This window comes from Cajanus cajan, chromosome 11 (genome assembly GCF_000230855.2).
Source record: "Cajanus cajan strain Asha chromosome 11, NIPB_CcT2T_4, whole genome shotgun sequence".
NCBI classification, from domain to species: Eukaryota; Viridiplantae; Streptophyta; class Magnoliopsida; order Fabales; family Fabaceae; genus Cajanus; species Cajanus cajan.
Window position 1 is genome coordinate 29615444 of NC_138527.1, and position 15394 is coordinate 29630837.

At 35.2% G+C, this 15394-nt stretch overlaps 1 protein-coding gene across 1 annotated transcript; it reads left to right on the top strand.

The window, feature by feature from the left end:
• Positions 1–4977: 4977 nt before the first annotated feature.
• On the top strand, positions 4978–5948 carry LOC145953497 (uncharacterized). The gene is made up of 2 exons (XM_083067466.1): positions 4978–4992; positions 5091–5948. The coding sequence occupies exons 1-2, from the start codon at positions 4978–4980 to the stop codon at positions 5946–5948; spliced, it is 873 nt and encodes a 290-aa protein (XP_082923592.1).
• Positions 5949–15394: the final 9446 nt, after the last annotated feature.

The window sequence follows — 15394 nt, forward strand, 5'->3', positions numbered from 1 at the left end:
ACTCATAATTTCTTCTCCAATCAATTAAGAAATCGACCATAAATGAAATCCAACAACAACAATCAACATGAAACTCCAACAATCAACATAAACTTCCCTTATCTCTTGTAGGTTAAAACCAAAAAGGAGAAAAGAAGAGAAAAACAAAGCAACCCTTCACACAGTCCTGACTGAAGATCTTCAGCTCCACAAGTTTGGATCTTCCTACCCAATGAAGTGGATTCAACTACAACAAGTGCAAAAAAAAAAAGTTTAGGGAAAGGGAAGAAGTTTTCAAACTCCAAAGAATTTCTCTTTAACTTTTTTTTTTTTTAAAACATTAACTTATGAGATCTTTATCTTAAGAAAACTTATTTATATCCTTCCTTAAGCCGAGTCAAAATAGTTTTGTACTAATTATCTCAAAACCAACTTAACTCTCAGGGTTCCTTTGACCCTAGAATTCCAAAATAACAACACAATTAACAACTAAAATGACTAATTCTATAATTAGATTAAAACATCATAAAATCAATAGTATTACATTTATAACATGATTTCTTTTTTTTCTTTTGCCTTCCCTAACATTTATTTCTAATTCCATCCATATTTGGAACTTGTCCGTGACTGTTTTTGTTGACTAATTAATAAGATTGTCTTTTTGCCTTTAAAATAACCTTTTTCACTTTTATATATATATATATATATATATATATATATATATATATTCTTTTTTTTTGCTAGCAATCTTTTTTCTTCTAAAAAAAATAGTTGCAATCGTGAGAATTTTGTTTAAGACATGCCTTAAATTTCGTAATTATATAAATAATATAAGATGTATGAACGAACATTTTTTAAAAAAGGACTAAATATGTTTTTAGTCCCTTAAAATTAAGAGAAATTTATTTTTGGTCACTCAAATTTAAAACTATTATTTTTAGTCCCTGTAATTTTTAAAAATCTTGTTTTAATCCCTCAGGTCACCAATAACATATATAAAAGTGACAAGTTAAGATGGTTATGCAATATCAATTGGATTTAATGTGATGCTTTTACTAACACAGATACCAATACATAGATTTTATGTAATAATCTTTGATAAATTTCTTAACAAAATTTAAACATAAGGACTAAAATATATATATTTTTTAAATTACAGGGATTAAAAATAATAATTTTAAATTTGAAGGGCCAAAAACAAATTTACTCTAAATTTAAGAGATCAAAAACATATTTAAACCAAAAAATAATGATATCAATAATAGTGATGCTAATTTAATATAAAATCAAGCAAAAAAAAATTATAACAATATTTTGTAGAACATATTTTAGTAAAATGAATAAAAAATCAACTCTATATATTAAATGCAAACCACTATTTTGCATAAGAATGTTATAAGGTTATTATTTAATGAGAGGATTTTTAGAAATTTTCTCAACTTCTCATCTAATTTAGTATCATATTTATTTATAAATTAAAATTTAATTTTGTAAAAACAAATAATCAATAGATAAAAAAAAATTGTATCACAATATAAATTATTTATCTTAAATAATAAATATAATTTATATATTTATAAATATATACTATACAAAATTTAAATATAATATATATAATATTTATTTGTATATATAATTTATTATAAATTTTAGTTATATATAGTAAGCATTTATCCTATTTCTTAAATAAGAGAATTTTAAAAATTTTAATATCTTTTATAAATTAAATTAAGGCTTAAATATGTTTTTAGTCTCTCAAATTTAGGATAAATCTGTTTTTGGTCCCTCAAATTTAAAATTGTTATTTTTAGTCCCTGTAATTTCAAAAAATCTTATTTTAGTTCTTATATTCAAATTTTGTTAAAAAATTTCTCAAATATTATTGCATAAAATCTACCTATTGGTGTCCATATTAATGAAAATATTACATTAAATCCGGTTGATATTGCATAACTATCTTAATTAATCACTTTCAAATATGTTATTGGGAACCTAGGGGACTAAAATAAGATTTTTAAAAATTACAGTGACTAAAAACAACAGTTTTAAATTTAAGGGACTAAAAACAAATTTGTCTTAAATTTGAGGGACTAAAAACATATTTAAGCCTTAAATTAATTTATATATCTCAATTCTTATAAAATGAGATAATTTCTGAAAATATTATTTTATAATATTTATTGAAAATCTATCCAAACTAATTAACCTTACTATTTATTTAATATTCAATGCAAAAGATGTGTTTTTACCCAAGCTCATAATTCCACTTTCCCCTGCCAATAGTATAGCAAGAAAATAAAGGTTGAATTCGTCGCCCAGTTGTTGATGGGCCAAACTACAGCCCACTGATGAAGTTAGTTTGGGTTGGATTTGGTAAAAATATTTTTGATATATTATGAGTCATGATAAATTAAAACTTTTTACACTTGTGTATAAATTATACAAAGTAAGTTGAATAAAAAATTCACAAAATCTCTCTCAACTTTAACAAATAGAATTCTATTGTGTTTTTCTTAAAGTTATTTTGATTTCTACAAAACAATTTGAAACACTTGTGTTAGTATTTGACAAGAAAAAAAAGTAAGTTAATTACTTAGATCATTATTTGTCAAGAACCCATCAGTTAGTGTAGAGAAAAAAAAAAGTGAAAAAAAGAAAAAAAATTCATATTTTATGTCATTTTTACTAGTTTAAAAAATTAGTCGTATTAAAACATCCTAATTTACAATGATATCATAATTATATCTCTCTATTTTTATTTATTTATTTATAATCTATAATTATAACACACGATAAAATTTTTGTATACACACATGTTCCTTTCAATCACTTTTTAAATTATTTTAAAAATTACTCACCAGCTTCTAATAACTACTCGCAATTTTTATCTTTCTTAATTTTCTTTTTAAAATTGAGAGACACAACTTCTTTGTTTCTTACTGGTCATTAATAATTACAAAGACCGAGTTCAAATCTAAAACATATAGATGTTGCATATTATTACGTATCCCATTATTAGAAACATGATTGTTTTAATCAAAAATCGCGATGGAGGAAGATAACGGAAGTCCAATCCAGAGAAGCACGAAGAAAGCCAAGACGAAGGCTGCTGAAGAATCGAGTGATGCAGTTATGGAAGAAGAACAAGACGAAGAGGTCCAAGAGCTTGGCTCAAAAAAATCTTATGCTGCCAGTTTGCTCACTGGTGGAAACAAGGTTTTTGCTGATTATACGTGCCTTTTGAAAGAGATGGAGGATTATGAGGATGTATTCTTGACAGATAAAGAAGATGCAGTGGATTCAGATGGAGAACTCGATCCTTGCCCCAAGATCAATGTCTCGCAAGAAGAGTTTGAGGAATGGTGTGCCCCATGGAAGAATGCGTTGGTTATTAATGTTTTAGGAAAACGGGTTTCCTTCAAAGCACTAGAAAACAAGATTCATCGGGATTAGACCAAGAATGGTGAGGTGAGGATCATTGATATGCCTAATGACTATTTTTTAGTGCAGTTTAGGGAGGAGAATGATTATCGCCATGCTCTCTATGAAGGCCCTTGGAGAATTGCTGACCATTATATCGTTGTTCAAAGGTGGAGGCCCTTTTTCACTATCACAGCAACAAAGATTAGAAAGATTGCAGCATGGATTCGTATTCCTGGGCTACCGATAGAACTATATCACGATCGGTTCCTATGGAGAGTAGGAAGCAAACTAGGGACCATGCTAAAGATTGATAAACTAACGTCCATCCATTCACGTGGAAAGTTTGCAAGAATTTGCGTGGAAATCAATTTAAATAAAAAGCTAGTTTCTAAGATTGATGTTATGGGGCATGTTCTTCAACTCGAATACGAAGGGTAACATTCCATCTGTTTTTCATGTGGGAAATATGGTCATCGTCAGAATCAATGTATTGACTCAGAAGGCTCGATCCCAACCATGAATTCAACGACAGCAACAAAGGGAGAAGGGGCTATGGATGTGGATGCTGGCAACAATGGTGGTCCTTCTTCAAACCATACCTCACAATCTATCCCTAGTGCTGAGGCAGTGATCGAACCAGAATTGGTTACAACCAAGTCTGTTCCGGATTCGGAGGCGTTATACGGGCCATGGATGTTGGTAAAACGCAGGAGAAAATCAGGAAAGAATATTCTCTCTAAGTATAAGGTAGATTTACCGCAACAGGATCCGGATATTAACAAGATGGGTATCTCTCAACCTAATAGCATTGATGAATTGGCAAAATATCATTCAAAAAATGTTATTCCCGATAATGCGAAGGTTGCCACAATATCCGGGGTTGACATACAACAACCACGTAATATAGTGAAACTACGTAATCCATTGGGAGGAAAAAATCCGCAAGGTCAACGTGGCAAACAATTGCAATTGGGTCATTTAATGGATAAAAAAAGTATCTTGCACCAAAAAGCTAACGTGCAACATGTCACACATCACGGAAACCAATCATTAGGAATAAATCAAGTGGGGCCCTCCAAACCACTTGGATCATCACGTCATCACCATGAACCTGTAAATCAACAAGAGAATACCAAATTGGTTTTACAAGGTTTGCGTAATATTTCATCGAGGAATTATAATAAAAACGCCAATTTGACTTTGGATTGCACTATAACACAGGTGATCAATCCCGATGAAGAAACCCAAGCTTTTGCGGCAGCCTTGCGTCATCACCTTGATCCTGGTCTTGCCAAGGACCAAATCTCAAAATCTCCATCTATGGATTTGGTTGCTGAGGTGCACCACGAAGCTGATCGGACCTCGGAGTCCAACAATGAAAACCGTTCTCAATGAATTTTCTTTCATGGAATTGTCGGGGAGCTGGCAGTAAAGGTTTCTCTTCTTTAATGAATGATGTCATCAAGGAGTATGATGTGGGTGTGCTTTGTCTACTTGAAACTCACATCAGTGGTGAAAGAGCGAAACATGTAGCTCATAGAATTCACCTTGACAATTATTTTCTTGTTGAAGCGCATGGGCATGCTGGGGGTATTTGGTGTTTTTGGGATTCTCAAAAGTGGAACCTAGAAATAGTGGAGCAATCTTCCTAGTTTCTACATGTCAAAGTTCGCTCTGACTTTTTACAGTGGCACTGCACCTTCATTTACGCTAACCCCCACTCTCAATTCCGTATTGAGTTGTGGCGGGACTTATGCAGATTGGCTTCTGGGAGGGATGGACCTTGGTCTCTTATGGGTGACTTTAATGCAGTGTTAAGAGACTATGAAAGAAGTAATGGTTCTAGAGTTAGTAGTAGATGTGGGGATAATGCATTCAGACAATTTGTTCAGCAGTGCAACCTCATTGATATTGGTTTCCAAGGATCTCCTTATACTTGGCGACGTGGTTCCCTCCTTGAAAGGCTAGATAGAGTCTTGGCTTCCTATGAATGGCGAATTGCTTTTCCTGAGGCTGTCCTCACTCACTTGAATCCCTTGAAGTCATACCATGTCCCTATTTTGTTAAAGCTCTCCAGTAATGGTTATATGCGTTGCTCTAGAAGACCATTTCGGTTTGAAGCTGCCTGGTTGACTCATGCTAGCTTTCAAGAGTTACTCAAAAAAGAATGGACTACCAATGCACGTTGGAACATGAGGATTAATAATATTCAACAGGCCTTTACTAAGTGGAATAAATCGGTCTTTGGTAATGTCTTCCTTACCAAGAGACGATTACTTCGTCGATTACAAGGCATTGCAAGTAAGCTTTTCTCCGGACCAAATAAATTCTTGGAAAAACTTCAATCTGAGTTATGGCAGGAACTAGAGACAGTTTTACAAAGAGAAGAATTAATTTGGTTTCAAAAATCTAGGTGCAAATGGTTACTTATGGGAGATCGAAACACTAGATTTTTCCATGGTTCAACTATAATACGACGTAGGAAGAATCGGATAGAGAAACTTCTTAACGAGAATGGAGAGTGGATATATATCCCAACAATCTGAATTGGAAACAATGGTGACTAGGTTTTATAAAGATCTTTTCCATGAACCTGGTGGTCACGAACCTTACTGTTTATCTAATTCATTTCCTTGTCTTTCGAGGATTGATATTTAAAAGCTTGGCAGGGATATAACTCGAGAGGAGATCCTTTTAACTATCAAGAGTATGAATGGATTTAAAGCTCCTGGGCCTGATGGTCTTCAAGCTATTTTTTATCAATCTCAGTGGAATATTATTGTAACAGAGTTATGTAATCTTATCCTTGAGATTGAAGCTCATCCTGAGAAAGTGGTTGATATTAACAACACTCTTCTTACGTTAATTCCAAAAATAGACAATGTTACTCAGCTTCAACATATGCGACCTATAGGGCTATGCAATGTCTCTTACAAAATCATCACTAAGTTATTATCTCATCGGCTTAGGCGAGTCATGGATAAGTTAGTCCATCCGAATCAATGTAGCTTTGTGCCCCATAGAAATAGCAAGGATAATATAATTATAGCACAGGAAGTTATTCATTCAATGAGCTCCAAATCAGGTAAGGTTGGTTGGCCATCAAAATTGACCTTGAAAAAGCATATGATAGATTAAATTGGCTCTTTATTAAAGATACCCTTGAAGATATTGGGCTTCCATCTAAGTTCATTGACCTTGTTTGGTCATGTATCTCAACTGCTAGTCTTCAGGTGCTTTGGAATGGAGAGGTGTTGGAAGCCTTCTCTCCATCTCGAGGCATAAGACAAGGTGACCCGATATCTCCATACTTGTTTGTTTTGTGCATGGAGCGATTATTTCATCTCATTGATATTACTGTCACTCAACAATTGTGGAAACCTATTCGGTTATCTAGAGGAGGACCTTCTCTAACCCATTTGGCCTTTGCTGATGATTTGATATTGTTTGCAGAAGCCAATATGAACCAAGTAGAGATCATTCAATCTTGTTTGAATCATTTTTGTAGCAGCTCTGGACAAAAGATTAGCCAAGAAAAAACAAGGATTTTCTTCTCCAAGAATGTGGCTAGGACTGTAAGGGAGGAAATTAGTTCAGCCTTTGGTTTTCAACGAGCTGAGAATCTTGGGAAGTATTTAGGCATTCCCCTCCATCACTCTAGAGTGAATCGGGATACTTATCATGGAATCATGGACAAGATAACTCAAAGGCTTAGTAATTGGAAAGCCAAAAACTTATCCTTTGCTGGAAGATTAACACTAACCAAATCGGTTCTTGCTGCTCTTCCCTCTTACACTATGCAAATGGTACGCTTACCTCGTAGTATTTGTGATGAGGTCGATAAGAAATGCAGACAATTCCTCTGGGGTGATAGTGAAGATTGTAGAAAAATTCATACTATTGGTTGGTCGATGCTTTGTCTACCCAAGGATAAAGGTGGCCTTGGAATTCGCAAGATGCGAGATGTGAATACAACATTCATGATGAAGAACTGTTGGAGTCTGATCACGGAGAAGGAGAAGTTGTGGGTTCAAGTTATTAAATCCAAATATGGTTGTTTGGATGAACAACTCCCAAGAGTAGAAAAGAAACAAAAGATGTCAAACCTCTGGCGTGGGATGTGTGAGGCTTGGAAGCTTATGAAACCGCACCTAAGATGGGTTATTGGTGATGGTATCACGGTGAAATTCTGGTACGACAGGTGGGTGCCAGGACTAGAGCCGTTAATACAATCGGCTTTGTCTTTTGTACCTCCTGGAGAATTATTAAAGGCGGTGAGTGACTATGTAGACGACCTAGGTGGTTGGGATATCGATCAAATTCAAAGTTATTTACCTCCCAATGTTTGGCTTTGTATTCAACGACTTGCTCCTCCTCATGCAGGCGTTGGAAGGGATAGGGTAGTATGGGATAATACAACTGATGGTAACTTTACCTTAAGGTCTGCGCATGAGATCTCTAGTTCCATGCAGGTGACAAACTCCCCTCCAATCTTCAAGATGATATGGCGTTGGAAGGGTCCTGAAAGAGTACGTGTTCTCCTTTGGAAAATAGCTCATAATAGTTTACTAACTAATGCTTGCAGATTTAAGCTTGGTTTAAGTGACAACCCATCTTGTAGTTTATGCATGCACGATACAGAAGACACGTTACATGTTTTGAGAGACTGTTCGTTTGCTAAAGTAGTTTGGCGAAAGCTACTTGGGTCAACCTCTGATGAGCATATTTTTACTGACGAGCTTCATGCATGGCTGGTTCGCAATCTCTCACGTTCAGGATCTCGGTGGGAAGGTTGGCAGACTTGCTTTGCTCTTGCTCTTGATTCCCTATGGCATAGGTGTAACCAAGTTTTATTTCAGAATTCTCAAACTTCATCTGATCAACTTATAGCAAAAATAAAAGCTAGAATATCTTCCTTATCTTCTAGCGTCTCCCTAGAGATCCAACAATTTTCACTAAGACAACCTCCATTGATTGTCACCCCTGAGTATCAGTGGTGTTGCCCTCCTAGAAGCTTATTCAAACTCAACTGTGATGGCTCAGTTTCGCAAGCGAGAGGTGCTTCATGTGGAGGGATTCTTCGTGACGAGGAAGGACGTTTTATATTAGCTTACTCCTGTCATATTGGCAGATGTTCCATTATTCAAACTGAGTTATGGGCCATTTTGCATGGACTTCGCATTATTCAATCTCGTAAACTTAGTGGCAGAGTTATGGTTGAATCTGATTCTTCATTGGAAATTCGGTTAATCCTTGAAGGTTGTTCTTCGGCACACCCATGCTCCACCTTGGTGCAGGAAATAGTAGAGCTCACAAGACAAGTGAATTTCGTTTCATTTACCCATATTCTTAGGGAAGCGGATAAAGTTGCTGACTTTTTGGCTAAATATAAATTGCCATTGGGCGAAGTTATGACAATTTTCAATTCCCCTCCTGAGTTTCTTCATAGTTTGTTAGATGCAGATAAGTCTGGTAGTTTTCCTTTGAGAATCTTGTAGTTGGGCTTTTAGCCCCCTTGTTTACCAAAAAAAAAAAAAAGAAACATGATTGTTTTATTATTAAGTTTCGTTGAACAAAAAAACACACATTCTAAAGCATCAAATCAAGAAATAACATTTTCTGTCTTTTTCATTGAATATAATTTTGTAAGTTTTTAATGAAAACCAAACACACACCAGGCCGTTACATTCGAAAGCTCCTTCAAATTTCAGTTTGATATGTTCCAAATTTTTAACCATGAGATAATAAATTGCTTCTTCCAAATTAAATTAGGCTGTTGCAAAATGAAATCAAATTTGATGTAGTTTCATCAGTAGAAATAGAAATTAAAGTCCAATTAATGTAGTTTATGAAATTATTGAAGATAGAGTCAGCAGAGATATACATATCAATAACCTTGTGTTTGTAGATGTTGCTGACTGTTTTTTTTCTCCTTAGAATTTGCTACCTCTCTCTCTCTATCTCTCTTAGTTTCTAATGTATTAAAAAAAAAAAGATATGCATCTATGTTTTCATTAAAATTAAGCATCTTGTCTTTCATTTATCCGGTATATATGACACCTTCTTCACATGCCTTTGATGACTTCCTTTCAAGTTTCTACTTATTTACGGATCCCTTAGCTTTTGTCCTTCTTTGAAAGTTACTCTCCAACTAAAATCAACCATCTTATTCAGAATGGACCCGCAATATGTATATAGTAGTATGTGTTGTGCATGGAAATGGAGCTTGAATATGAATATGATTATTATTGGATACTACTTTAAAAGATTTTTTTCCAAACTTTTTCGGTAAAAAAGTTCTCAAAAATACTTTTAATTAACCGATACTCATCTCATTGTTTCTAAAGCAAATATGTCTATTGAATTCGATCTCTCTTAATTCTTTTAGTCCTGACACCACTTTTGCACTTGTTTTTGAAAGATAGCCGAATATCACAAGGTTTAAAATAATTTCACATGATATCGCATATGTGCTTTTCTATAAGAATCTATGAATGTCGCTCAAAGTTGTAGTTGGTTAAAAGGGTCTAGTTACTCAGACTGTAGTTTTAGTATTTGAGATTTATCATTTTGAGTTATTTTATTAATGATAATTGTTCCAATAAATTAAAAAAAATCACTTAAATTAGTTAGCCTATGCTATCTAGCTAGGTTTTAAATTGTATTTGTAATTACAATTGTGGGTATTGTCATTCTTATAATGTGGATTACGGTTGTTGCAGTATGAAATCTAGCCTTAAGACACTCTATAGTAATAATTCTACATACTCGATACAATAGATAAGACTATGCTTGACAAAGAGTCTTTTAAAGGATGAAATTTTGGACCAGACTCAACACTAATTGGAAAAGAATATAGGGATGAATGTCAATTAATTTTCCTAGTCATTCCAAGAAATCCTAACTCTTCTTGTGAAGTAATACCTTTACAGTTATAGTCTCAAATGATGAATCACTTACCATTTTTCTTCTCCAGTGCATGCCTAAATGTGAGACATGATTCTAATTAAATTAATTTAATCACTTTGGTCATCCTATAATAATAGAATGATCAAATAACTAATTATGAAGAATCTACTCAAGTTTGAAAATCAAATAGAATTGAATTACGAGGATATATAATTTTACATACTCAAAGGTTGAGTAAGTCAAACTAGGACCAATTATTTTACACCAGCCCTCTAATCAACTCTAGACAAATATACTATCTCAACTTATATAGTTAAACAAACTCTATTATATGTGTTGGTCCCAAATCAATATTGTAGTAATCCAATTTCGTCCAGAAAATATTAATTTTGTTTTAAAAAAAATAGCAAAAAAGATATATGCAAGAAAAAATAAAAAAGACAAAAATATGGAAGCTAAATGTAATACCTCAATTTTCATACTTTTGTGGAGAGTAATTTAGTAATTTTCATATGATTTTAGTAGTTCAGAACGGGTCGTTCCCAAACTGGAACGGGCCGTTTCAACCTTCCAAAAAGACCTATAATTTCTAGCCCAGAACGGGCCGTTCCAACCAACTAAAAAGACCTATAAATTCTAGCCCGGAACAGGTTGTTCCAAGCTATTAAAAAGACCTATAAATTATAGTCCAGAACAAACCATTCCCAAATTATCAAAATACCTATATATTCTAGCGCAGAACGGGTTGTTCCCTAATTGGAACGGACCGTTCCAAAAATGGCCGTTGTGAGTAAAGATGCAACCCCAGAACGGCCGTTCCGGTTACTCCTAAAAGTCTATAAATAGCATCACCTTGGCCTTCTCAAAGGACACACACACATCTCTACTTTGAACTTCTTCTACACTCTCTGAAGACCAGAGGGAATCTAGAGGAAGAGACCAACAAGTTACCACTTCTTGAGTGAAGAAAAGTGAGTATATTGAACTCACTTCTTTTTGTTTATTTATTTTTATTTTATTTTATTTATTTTATTTATTATTATTTTTTATGATTATTATTATTATTATTTTAGTAATATCTGTCATTTTAAAAAAGATTATTTGTCATCTTAAAATCTTATTTAAATTCAAAATATGATTAAGTATCAAAATATAATGTTAGAATATTCAATATAAATATTTGAAGTATTGTATCAAAATTTTATTGGAGGAATGGTTAATTAGATGTGACATCTTACCTTTGAATTTAAAATACAAGTTGTGATAACTTGATATCTTTAAATTTTTTCTCTAAAAACAAAATGTCCAACCAAAAAATCTTTTAAGATAATAATATCTATAGCAATAATTATAATTAAAATTCTATTGAATTGACTTTGGTGTACACCTTAGTCAATTTTATATTTTTAGGGTGAATGAGCTGAGATAGTTCAAGAATCCTATATTTAACAAAAATAAAATTTAATTAAAAATATCAACACACAAGTATTTTCTACCAAAGAATTACGGACTCTGATTCTTCATTACATATGGAGATACGTAAGAGTAAGAAATAAATCTTGTCGAGCCAAAAAAATAAAATATATATATATTATCTTCCTTTTTATATAAAAATAATAATTTTAACCTTTTAATGCATTAGTTAAATTAAATACATTTTTTAATGTTAATTAATCTAGGGTGAGATAAATATTTTATAAATAATTTGTTTAATTAATTAAAAGTAATCATCTTAGGATGAACGTCGTGAGGTGCTAATACCTTCCATATACGTAATCGACTCCCGAACTCAAAATCTAGTTTTCGTAGACTATTTTCTACTTTATGATTTTTCTAATATTTTTTCGTAAAAAAATAATATTAGTAACGATTCCCTATTTTATAATTTATTTTTGTTATCCCGTTACGATCTCAGTTGCGACAAATATTCTAAGTGCAAGATTTCTAAGATGAGATTGTGAATTGTAGATTAAATCTTAGTGTAGAGTGCATAGTACAATACAATTGAAAGATAGGTACGTGAAATATGTTTTTAGTTAATATAAATGAGTAAATTTTAATTTTGGGTCTTGTATAATTTTTCTTAATTATTCATCATTCTAAATTTTGATTTTTTTTATTATTATAAAAAGACTAGGGGTAAAAAGTGAATTTTGATATTTCATTAGAAAGGAAACTAAAAGATAGACAAAGAAATAATGAATAAAAGTCGAAAAAGAAATAGAGATGTGTGAGATGGTTGCCTCGGATCCAAATCTTAATCTAACTGTGAGTTATACAAATACTTTTTTCTTTTTAGAATAGGATGAAATTGAGAAGAAATAAATTGAAAAGAAAAATAATAGAAGTAAATGGATAAATAAAATTCAGAAGAAAAAAAAGTGAAGAAAATTCTCTCTGCTTATTTAAAATATTAAAAAATCTGTTGAAAAATAAATTATATGAAAATTATATTAACTTTATTTTTAAAAAATTCTTATTTCTTTACATTAAATTAAAAATTATCATTTCATACTATACTATCCGTACCGTTATGCCGAGCTCGAGCTCGGCATCACAGCGCGGAGTGACCTCGAACACGCGCTAGGCGACGTCGGCTCGCTATCCAATTAGGTCATAAACTGATCTTGGACCCAAGGCCCAACAAAACCTTAATATACACAAAGGTACGTGCATTACTTATACGAGAGTCATACACCCACAAACACTAACTTTAGCATCGAAGTCTCTTTTGCAGGTACCACCCCCATCTTGGAGCATCAACGTACCCGTGAAGGAGGCTCCCCGATCTTACCCAGCGGGTCATCCCTACCTCGGATTCCCGGTAAGAACATTTGGCGCCCACCGTGGGGCCGATCAAGACAGCTCTTATCGGCCACGCTTATGGTTTTCACCAGAAGCCATAGCAGACGCGCAACAGACGACCTAGATCACACCACTAACATGGATAACGAAGCAACATTGAGACGATTGATCGAGCAAGTCGAGCAGATGCGGTAGCAACACGCCGCAGATCTACAAAGTATGCGTGTCAAGCACGAAACTGACCTAGCCGCGATGCGTACCGCTAATGAGGCTGACCTAGCGGTGCTACGCGCCGAGAACGAGCGTATTCACGCTCAACTCCCTCGGCGTCCCTCTGATCAACCCCCTCAACAAAGCAACCTGCATAAGGAGGAAGGGCACTCGGTTTCTCAACCCCCAACAGCGGCTAGGACACCAACCCCCAGGCCTGCCACACATCGGTCTCACACACCGACCAACAGGTCGGCACATGACGTAAGCAACACTCCTGCCCACGTCACGGGAAATCAGGCGACCTTTCGCCGTCATCCTTTTGTGGACGGCATCATGGAAACACCTCTCCCTTTCGGGTGGAAGCCTCTCCACATCGACCGTTACGACGGAACCACGGATCCGGACGAGCACATCGATCTGTATACCACACAGGTAAATCTTTACACTAATGAGGATGTTATCCTGTGTAGGGTTTTTCCGACCTCGCTCAAAGGGGTCGCGCTCAACTGGTACACTCAGCTACCTGCCGAGTCAATTGACAGCTTCGACACCCTGGTCAGACGGTTCACAACACAGTATGCGACGAGCCGACCTCATCACATAACATCAGCTGCCCTGGCCAGTCTCAGACATAGTGACGACGAGCCACTCCGGACGTTCATGGAACGATTCGCCGCCATCTCAGTAAAGATCCGAAATCTGAATCCCGAGGTCGCACTGCACTCCATGCTCATGGCGTTGAAGCCAGGACCTTTTGCCGACGACCTCCTCTCGACATGGACGAGCTCCGAGCTCGCGCTGCTGGGTACATCCAGATGAAGGAGCATGCCGAGTTTCACAAGGCAATTCGTGACAAACCACAAGGAAAGCAAGACCAAGGTCAGGCCACGAACATTTAAAGTTGGCGACCTTGTTTGGCGATTACTAGGAGAAGTAAGAACAGACCCCTCCAAAGGAAAATTTGGAACTTGGAATTCCACCCACCTCAAATTTTATTTCTCTTAACTTGTAAATTCAGGTGATGTACTCTTTTTTCCTCCTCAGCCTTTTTCCCACTAAAGAAAAAGGTTTTTGGCCAAGGAAGGTTTTAACGAGGCACGCCTCAGAAATAAATCAACAAAGCAACTCCATTTCCCATACATTTTCGGTATTGGCACATTAACCATGACGACTTGCCAAGGTCAAATCCGAACCTTGATGCCAAGGTCGAGTTCGAACCTTGAGATCACATTTTCTTAACCAAGGTCGAGTTTGAATCTTGATATGCCAAGATCGAGTCCGAACCTTGAGATCACATTTTCTTAACCAAGGTCGAGTTCGAACCTTGATATGCCAACACTAGTAGAAAATAAGTATATTACGTCACCCCTTTTACGTCGGAAATACGAAAATCCGACGTAAAAAAAATGCGGTGGCATTTTTGTAATTTTTGCGAACTTTTTTACGTCGCACCTGGTAAGGTTCGACGTAAAAAGTCCAATCTACGTCGCACCTGGGAAGGTCTGACGTAAAAAGTCCAATTTACGTCGCACCCTACCAGGTCCGACGTAAAAAAGACGCAAATTTGAATAAGAGAGCGCGAGGCACACCGCGCGCATTCACTTTTCATCACTTTTCATTTTTTTTCTCTGTAAACCCTCTCCCTCTTCGTTGTGTAAATCCCTCCGCCTCCTACTCCTTCGGTCCTTCCTTCCTTATAATTTTTCTATCATTCAGTCTCCGTTCATACGACAAAAACAAGCAGTTTGCGTTCATACGACTAAATGTGTATTTTCCTTCCTTATAATTTTTCGAGGTACCATCTTCAAGTTTGTGTTTTTCTGTTTCTGGGCTTTTCTATGAGGTTCTATGACGTAAATGATGTTTTTTTCATCTGTTTGTTTCAAGTTTTTGAAGCTGGAGATGGAGAAGGAAGTGACCAAGTCTACCTGAGAACGCGCTCCTGGGTCTCTCAAGCAGAACGGCCCGTTCTGCTTGCAGAACGGCCCGTACTCCATGGAGAACGGGCCGTTGTTCAAACAGAACGGGCCGTTCTCCAAGAAGTACGGCCCGTTCTGCTTGGAGA